At 56.4% G+C, this 8,875-nt stretch overlaps 1 protein-coding gene across 3 annotated transcripts in view; it reads left to right on the top strand.

Annotated features, from left to right (window-relative positions):
- Positions 1-2,253: 2,253 nt before the first annotated feature.
- LOC146402986 (uncharacterized) overlaps positions 2,254-8,875 on the top strand; it is an 80,024-nt gene continuing 73,402 nt past the window's right edge. For all 3 annotated transcript variants that reach the window (XM_084959086.1, XM_084959085.1, XM_084959087.1), the window contains exon 1: positions 2,254-2,638. In XM_084959086.1, the coding sequence (XP_084815212.1) occupies positions 2,621-2,638 (18 nt within the window). In that variant the 5' untranslated portion in view covers positions 2,254-2,620. The remainder of the gene's footprint in view (positions 2,639-8,875) is intronic.

Raw genomic sequence — 8,875 nt, 5'->3', positions numbered from 1 at the left:
TTTCACTGTGTCTTTGTGAAGTGCGTGTGTGTGTGTGTGTGTGTGTGTGTGTGTGTGTGTGAATTTGTCTACACGTTTTACTTGGTGTGCATGTATGTGTCGGAAGGTCTGTATCCAGAAAAGGTAGAAATAAGAGCATTGGGGAAGAGTGAGATGCAGCCTTCCAAGGGCTTTGTAGGGAACCAAGGGTCCCAGACCAATGGTTCAGACCCCAGTTTCCCCATGGGGTCAAGGAGGCCCCATCTGGGCCAGATATAATTCTAGCTGAGGACTATGGGCCAAAAGGAAGCCGCTGATTTGAAGAAGCATTGCTGAGGAAAGCATTGCTGAGATATCCACACTCTGAAGGCAGGGGACAAAGGGGGTGGGATTCAGAACCCTTTTAGGTTGCCTGGGCTGTGAACCTGTTAATTAAGACCTGGGGAGGACCCACCTGGCACCTGGACTGTAGAGGGGCCAAGGAGAAGGCTGAGGGGATTGTTGGGTTCTATGGCAGAGTCCTCTGGCTTCCCACACCCCCACCCCCAGACCAGGAGGGCTCTTAAGTGGCTCCCTCCTACCCTCTGGGTGCAGAAGGGTGGGTGTTCAGTTTTTAAGTCGTTTTACCTAGGAGGGACGCCGGCCTCTTGGGAGGAGAAACAGGCCATCCCTTCTGCAGCGGCTCCTGTCGGCTCCCTGGCTGCCTGGGTGGAGACAGCTGAGCCTCTGCCCCGACAGGCTTCAACAATCCGGGGCAATAATAAGAAAATATCCAGGGCACACCTTCGTCTCTCGAGGTGAGAGAAAAAAATGCTAAGAAATCGGCTTGGGGGTTCAGAGAGTGCTGCTGAGAGCGGGCAGTTTAAAGAAGAAGAAAATTGGCGAATTTCACTGGTCAATTTCACTTCATTTCGTTCAATTTCGTTCAATTTCATTCCTTTTCATCTGGCGCCGAGAGGCCCGAGGCCACAAGGAGGGGGAGGGGGTGTCTCCAGGCAGAATTTCCGCATCTTGCAAATTTACTTTCTAAGGCTGAGAACAGCCTCGATTCTCAAAACTCTGACAGACGTCTTTAAGCCAAGGCGAAGGGCAGACTTTTTATTTTCTTATTTTATTTTATTTTATTTTACCGATGAGTATTGGTTTTGGTGATCGAGGCACATCGGTGAGCCTCTCCCCACTTCTCTCTTCAGCCCAATTAAAGCGGTTAATTCTTTTCACCGCCTATTCCTCCCCATCTTTCTTTCTCCTGGGGCTCCCCGGACCACCCAGGAGCGGGAGCTGAGGTGGGGGCGGACACTTCCCCTCCATATCCAATTTGTTCTCGCCACAGCGGGCGCGTCTTCGTGGTTACAAAGCGCTTTTCCCCTGATGACTTTTTTCCCCTTTTCAAAAACACTTTTCTCTCTCTCCCGTTCAACTAGCAACCCACCCCTCCTCCCTCTCCGCTCCGGTTTATTTAAACTTCGCCTCCTCCAGCGCCGCCGTAGCGCGCACTTAATGAAGTTGAAGGCTCGGTGAGCCTGGGTGAAGAGGGTTTGGAATCTGTTGAAAGGGGCGTTTTGTGACACTGATTAGGGCGGGGGTGGGGCCGGTCGGATACCAGACAATGACGGAACAGTCGGGTTTTCCTCCGCAGAAGGTCAGGCGAAGAAAGGCGCCGACGCCGTTTAAACGCGGGACTCTGCGCGAAAAAGGGGGGAAAGATTTTGAGTGTGGAGCGTGCCTCTTAAGATTTCAAGCTTAGGGGGCAGTGGGAGGAGGCAGCTCGCATAGGGTCTTTATGGACCCGATTCGGAGTTTAAGGCAAACCTTGCTCATCCCGCCAAACAGAAGAGAGGCGAGTTTGGGTTTGCGCTTAAATTATTCCGATGCGTGGTTCAAAAGATTGTGTGGCTTAGGCCCTGGCAAAGCATCCAGCATCCGGGATGCTGAGACCCAGCTCATATTTGACCTTGGGGCTGGCGCTTTGAGATTTCTGGAGACACTGTGACAGAGAACTAAGAGTGGGCAGAGGTCGTACACGATAATTCAGCCTTCTAAGTGTTTCGTCTACCAGGGTCTCTGAGAGCAAACCAAATGCTCATTGGAGTTTTGGAGCGGAATCATTCTGTTCTCTAAGGTCGGCACAGACACGTACCAACATAGAAAGCTGAAGGGAGGACCGAGGTTCCCAGCTCTGGTTTCGGGAACGAATTTTTCCGCGAGCTAGTGGGCGCGGCGCGGGGCGGAGCGGGCGCCGCCTCCTTTCCTAGCGGAGGAGCTGTGCGGCCCGAGGCTGCAGCGGCTCGGGAGCCCGGAGACTTAGGACTGCTGCGGGAGGAAGGCGTTCTCCTTTGTGCCTGCACCCCTGCGCCGGACTGGGCGCCAGCACCCTCGGGGATGTTTGCAACCCTCGCTCGGCTACCTGCTTTGAGTCCCGGATGTCTGCGGAGCTCTCTCATTTCGCTCCACACGGACTCAGAGCGGAAGTCGCTCCTAGTCCGCGCCTTTGCTTTTCTCCACGCGGCAGGGGTCTGCACCGGGTGCCCCCCTTCCGGCCACGCGAGCCTCCTCGCCGCAGTGTCGTCCTCCAGAAGGGTGTTGACAGGGTCCCGGACTTCAACCTGTACCCGCCCCCTTCCCGCCCAGCTCTTCGGAGATGCGCGGCTCGCGAGGGGTAAGCATCAGGCCCCGCACGCGCGGGCGGCTGGGGAGTTGCGCACGGCTGCAGCTTCAGGGGTCCTGAACGTTTTGTCTTGGGAAGCCGGGATCTTGGAGGGCTGTGCTCGGTTCCTCCAAAGTTGGAAAAACGTCTTAAGATAGTCTCACCTCAGGGGCGTTTCTGTCTACGCAGGCAGAATTATCTTTGGAATTGCGGTTGCACGGATCGTAGGAACTGGAAAGGGTGAATTATCGGGGGAATAAGATCTTTAAATCAGTCCCTTCGATTCCTAATAATTAGCGCGGCCATGAAAAGCGTATTTCAAATGATGTGTGGACATTGCCAAACTGTGTGTGTGTGTGTGTGTGTGTGTGTGTGTGGCGAGGTGGGGGGGCACTGAGGGTACAGAAGTGGGGTTTATTGTGCAAGCCAATGCATTTCCATTTGCGGAGGGGCCTCGCTTAGTGCCCCCTTCCCCAGCAGGTGTTAGGACTCCTAGACTAACTGCCCCATCTCATTCAGATGTTGATGTGCCGGGTCCAGACGGTGTGGGGTGACTATCTCCCCTCCCCCCATCCCACCCAAACCTTAGTCCACGCTTTCCCTCTGGCCTCTCAAGGCCCAGTGAGTTCAGGGCTGAGCTGCGAGTTCCATGCAAATGTCCAATCTTTTGGGGCTAGTTCTTGCTTCCCCTCATGTCATACCCGTCCGAGAGGGCAGCTGGTGATGTTATTGCTTAAATTAGCCTTGGGCCCAGATGGCCGGAGCCTAGAAAGTCCGGAGGACTATGTGGGTCCACTTTCTGCCTGGCCAAGATTGCACAGCAGAACCGTTGCGGAGCTGGGGAGTGGGTCCAAGAATCTGGACTCCCAGTACAAGGAGTTGGATCCCAGGGCTGGAGACGCTGGTGGGCTGGCTTGGCGCCTGGTTCCCAACGACCCAGCAGCCCCAGCCAGCCTCGCTCCACGCAGACTAGAGGGTCGGAGGACCGTTCTGAGGGCCTTGTGCAAACCCGCGAGTGTTGCGAACAGCAAAGAGAGGGCGCACGGACTGCGAGGCAGCTTCCGGGTTCAGATGCGTCCCAGGCGGGGCTCCGGCCTCTGATCTGCTTACCCGATCCCTTCTCCCCCTGTCGACCATCTGAAGAGTGTGAGGCCAGCATCAGGGCTCAGTTTGAGGAGGTACCTGGTAAGGATCAAAGACAGGCGAGTTAATTTGCCTCCAGCCCCGGACATCTCTTTAACTCTCTAGCTCTTTCCTTCCACATGTATTTCTTAACACCTACTGTGTGCTGGGCACTGCACTGGCGGTACAGGCAGTAAACATCTGCCCATCGTCAGTAGATGCACTCTAAGTCAGGTGGTCGAGACCTGAAGAAAAGGCAAAAGAAGTGGTTGTCTCTGTATGTGAGGTTAAAAAAATTGGTATTGTAAGGGTTAAGGTTGGTAGATACCCGCTTCATGGTGGTGGTTCCAGGTATCGTGTGTGCGCTTCGGGCATCTGGGATCTGTGACCGTGTTTATGTTTGGTGTGTGAGAGGAAACACATGGTAGTGTGTGTGGGTGACTGCTTGAAGAGGACTCCTTGTGTGTGCTAGCATGCATATCTGTGACTGCGCCAATGTGAGTCTGAGGGCGTGGTCCCCCCTCCTTGGGCTGAGGCCGAGGCTGGGGAGATGTGGGTGCGAAGGACTGGGGCGGAAGGGTTAGGCATGGGTCTCTGCAGGGGTGAGGGGAGGAGGCCTGAGTTCTGAGCCTCTTCCCTTATTCTTCTAGCAAAGATTGGACCTGTCCCCCTTCTCCCTACTTCCTTCCTCCTTGCAGATGAAGCTGGGTGTGCGGAACACCCAGTGAAGGTGCTGAGAGGCTCCCCGACTGGACCAGGAGTGGCAGAGGTCAGCCTCCTGCCAAAGCTCCTACTTCTTCCCTGTCCTCCTGGTGCCCAGTCCCGTTAGCCCCCTTCAGATGGATGGATCGAGGTTATTCCAGAGTAGCCAAGTGGCTCCATTGTCTGGCCTCTGACCTGCTCTCCTGCCAGGTGCTGTGAGACACTTGGCCCCGTCTCCAGCCCGCACAGAGGGACTTGGTCAGTGATCCTGGGGCTTTGGAGTCCTCCCTTCTGTTCCCAGGAATCTCTCCTCCTGCAGCAAGGAGATACCACCAGAGCTTGCGAGGTTTACAGGGCTAACACTGGATGGATGGAGGAGCAGGTCTAGAGGAGGGGTGAGGATGGGGTCTGCCTGAAGTTGTTCAGCAGGATGCCAGATGTAAAGTTGGAGCCTGGGAGTTCCCGTTGTGGCGCCACAGAAATGAATCCGATTGGGAACCACGGGGTTGCAGGTTCGATCCCTGGCCTCGCTCAGTGGATTGGGAATCGGGCGTGGCCGTGGACTGTGGTGTGGATCGAAGACCTGGCTTGGATCTAATGTTGCTGTGGCTGTGGCATTGGCTGGCAGCTGTATCTCCGATTCCACCCCAGCCTGGGAACCTCCATGTGTCGCAGGTGTGGCCCTGGGAAGCAAAAAAGAAAAAAAAAAAGTTGGAGCTTGTAGCCTCTGTGCACCAGCCTTGATAATTAAAGTATTTGGATGGATATTTTGAGGGAACTAAAACCCCAGCGTCTCCTCTGGTGCTCTAGGGAAATCTCAAGTGTTGTCTGGTTAAAGTCTCCTTCTAAATTATCCTTCCTTCTCAGAGGCAGGACAGGAGGAAAGTCGGGATCAAGGTGTGGGAGAGCAGCAAATGATCCTGATAAATCAGGGCATGACATTGGTTGCCCTTAGGAGAACGAGGTGCTGGTGGCAGCAGGGAGGAGTGGGCGAGCCAGAGCATCCTGTGCTTCACCCTACTCTGGGTTCCCAGGCTGGATGAGCAGCCGAATCCTCCCCCCAGCCTCAGACTGATCAGAATTTTGGGTACCAGCGTGGCTGTGAGGAAGGGATTGGGGAGGGGGCATGGTCAGAGTTTGCCGGTAAATTGCCTCTTTCCCTTCCGTTTCCCTAGGCAGCACCATCCCCTTCCTCCCTGCTTCTATGAGTCTGTGGGAGAATCTGTCAGCTAGTCTGCCCACCTGGCTACTCAGAGCCTTGCTTCCCCTGCCTCATGAGGCTCTAGACCTTTCAGAGGGCAGAGAATAAATGTAGAAAATCTGGGGCATCTAGGCCCAAGGCTCCCCTGGCTGGAGCCATTTTTTTCTGGATCAGGATGGATGTGCTGGCCCAGCTTTGGGGCTCTGAGGGGTGTCAGTGGGCCGCAGGCCAGTGCGTGTGTGTTGGAGTGGGGGGCACGTATGCATGGGAGTTCGAAGTTACACTGACCCCCGAAAGGTAAGATTTTTGATGCCTCTTTCCCCTCCTTCATACTCTTCATTTTAGCACCTATCCTGAATATGAGTCACTAATACTGGGGCAGAGAAGGGGAGGAGGGAGAGGATTCCCCATTCTTGCCAGGGTGCTGATGCTCTGTGGCCTTGGGCCAGCCCTTCCTGCCCTCAGGGAGGCTCAGTGGTCTCCTCCTGAGAAATGAGCTGGACTATGTTAGCTCCGGGTCTGGGTGCAGTGGCTTCACTCAGTTCCTCCTTCAGCCCTCCCCCTGCAGCAAGGGTGCAGGATGGGACAGAGCTGGTCTGCCACAGGTTGTGCTGGGACTCCGGTGGCCACCTCAGGGCTTCCACTGCATAGAGGGGCAGGAGAGTGGGGGGCTTAGCTCCCTCCTTCCTGGAAAAGACCTGCGGCCTGGATCTTGTGATGTTTCCTCCCCTGCCAGGGCCACAGAGGTGGCCAGGTCTCCGTGAAGGTCGTGGTCCCCTGATTCTGCAAAAACTTGTCTCCTTTGTGGACAGTGGGGAGTGTGGGTGAGTGTGAAGATGAGTCACCTCCTGGCAGTCCACCTGGCAGCCCGCTGAGCTCCCAGCCCCGCCCACTGCATCTCAGCCCTGGCACCCAGATAGGGTGGGATGGGGTAGGAGGCTGGGGCCCAATGTGACCCGGAACCTCTTCCCCAGCTCTCTTCTCTGCTCTCTGTTCATCCAGAGACATCGGCTCCTCTTTCTGGGAAACCCTGGGGGAGTGTTTTCCTGTTTAGGGAGGGGTGGGGTGAAGGGCTGGTTGAGCTGGAACCTGTGTAAGTGGCGATGTTGGAGGAACAATTCCAAAGCCGGCGGGGGCCGAGGCTGTGCTCTGCCTCGTCTCACGATGTCCTGATCCAGGCCCAACTTGAGAACTTCATACTATGCGGGGATGCAGCTGGAAGTCCCCAAGCCGGGGGTGCGATGGGGGTGGGAGGGGGCTGGGCCGTGGGCCGCTGGCGGAGTGCGTGTTTTGCAGACAGAGACCCAAGGCGCTGGGGAGGGGCCTGAGAGGAAGGGCCGGGCTCCGTCGTCGCTTCCCCCGGAGCTGGGGCCCCGAGACTCGTCCGCTCTCCTCCAGCATCTAGGATTCTCGCGCTCAGCCGCGCTGGCGCACCCAGCCGCACGCTGGCAGCACAAAGACTGCGCCAAAGCTGCGTGCAGAGGCCGTTGGGAAGCAGAAGCACTTCCAGTCGGGCGAGGAGCTGGGTTCCCGAAACCCTCCCCGACCCGGATCCCGAGCGCCGACGAGGCCCAGCCGCCTGGGGGCGCCACTGGCCTCAAAGTACCTGGAGCTTTCCCACCGCTCTCCGAGGTGACCCCGCCCCACCCGTTCTGACCCGCCGGGAGAGGCTGATTTGCAAACCCGGACGCTCTTGCTCTAAAGCAGGCCTATCTAGCGCTAAAAGGGACGACCCTGCGCTCACCCGGACGACCTCGCTCTGAGCGGGCCTGACCCTGCGCTAACAGGCGTGACCCTGCACTGACCCGGGCCGATCCGTGTTAACGTGCTAACGGGCATGTGCTTGGGTTGGCTCCGAGCTCTCCCTTGCAAGAGTTTTCCGCACAGATTAGGTGCTCAGGTGTCCCAGTCCTCGTAGGTCCCCCAGTTCTGGCACGGAAACACCTCCCCCGACCCCCACAACGGTCGCGGCTCCATCCCTCTCCCTTCCGGTGTTATCAGCCGATTCAGGGACATCCGTCGAGTCCCAGAAGGTGGTCAAAAGTGGGGGCGGGAGGGTTCCTAAAGGAAACTGATTCCACGGAGGCTGGGGCATCTTGGGGGCCGGGGCTATGCCTTCCTGTGTCTGTACTCCCTCCCCAGCAACAGGCCAGGAGGCACCCCACTTCCCTATACACACTGGCAGCTCTATCTTGGGACAGCTCCAGCCTCTCTTGGGCCCACTCTTGCTCTCTTCGAAATGCAATGAGCTAATCACCAGGCCACCCCTCATCTGCCGAAATGTCTGTCCATATCCACCCATCCGTCTCAATTAATTTCAACACGTCTCTTACGACCCACTTTGTGCCTGAGGAGAGGGTCGTGGTCCCCGGCCTTATGGTGACGGTGATCCAGGGGAGGAGGGGAAGCAGCTCACAAGGGGGCATCTGATTAAAATCGGTAACAGGGGCTCTGAAGGATGGGTACCCGGGGCTTCGGGAGAGCAGACGAGAGGATGCAATTGAGGAGGGGAGTCGCTGCCCCACTCTGGTGGGCTGGAACCTTTGGGCAGAGGGGCCATCATTCCGAATTCCATCCTGCTTGACTCTCTGACTGCAGTCAACAGAACTCTGACCATTGGGCTACCAGTCACTGTGTCTGCAGGGAGCCAGGGTCCCCTCCCAGTGTGCCAGGCTCCATCCCAGAGAGTTCCTTCAGTACCAACAGGAGGGAGTCACCCTTCTTTCGGACACTCAGGGCATCTTCAGACCCCTTTTCCTCACTTCCTTGGCATTGGAAGAGGCAGTCTGCCCCTCCAGAGCAGGGTATGGAAGACAGGCTGCCTTTGGGATATGAGATCTCTTCGATTCCGAGACTCTTTACCAAGCATGGCATCTGGCACGATAAATAGTTGTTCATTAAGAGAATGATTCCATGGGTCTATGAGTCTACCCTTTGATAAGCCCGAGAGCCAATGATTCTGTGGTCCATGAATTTCATTATTCCTTCTCTTTTCTAGTTGGTTCACTCCCAGCTCACATGGTTCACCCCCAAGCCTGGTGTTATCCTACACCCGCTGGTGCTTTTAAAGAACTTATTGTGGAATATCCTGCCCACTGTTCCACCTCCCCTTACCAGACTGGGAGCTTCTTGAGGGCAGGAGTTGAATCCAAGGCATCATCTGTTCCCAGCCCATGACACAGGGCCTGGCACATAGGGAATGCGTCATTCCACGCCTGTGTGTG

This window comes from Sus scrofa, chromosome 6, assembly GCF_054392235.1.
Source record: "Sus scrofa isolate SSC_HxYL_T2T_F1_AM1 chromosome 6, Sscrofa_HxYL_maternal_Yorkshire_Landrace_v2.0, whole genome shotgun sequence".
Lineage (NCBI taxonomy): Eukaryota > Metazoa > Chordata > Mammalia > Artiodactyla > Suidae > Sus > Sus scrofa.
Note: the sequence above shows the minus strand (reverse complement) of the source record. Positions and strands in the feature narration are given on the sequence as shown.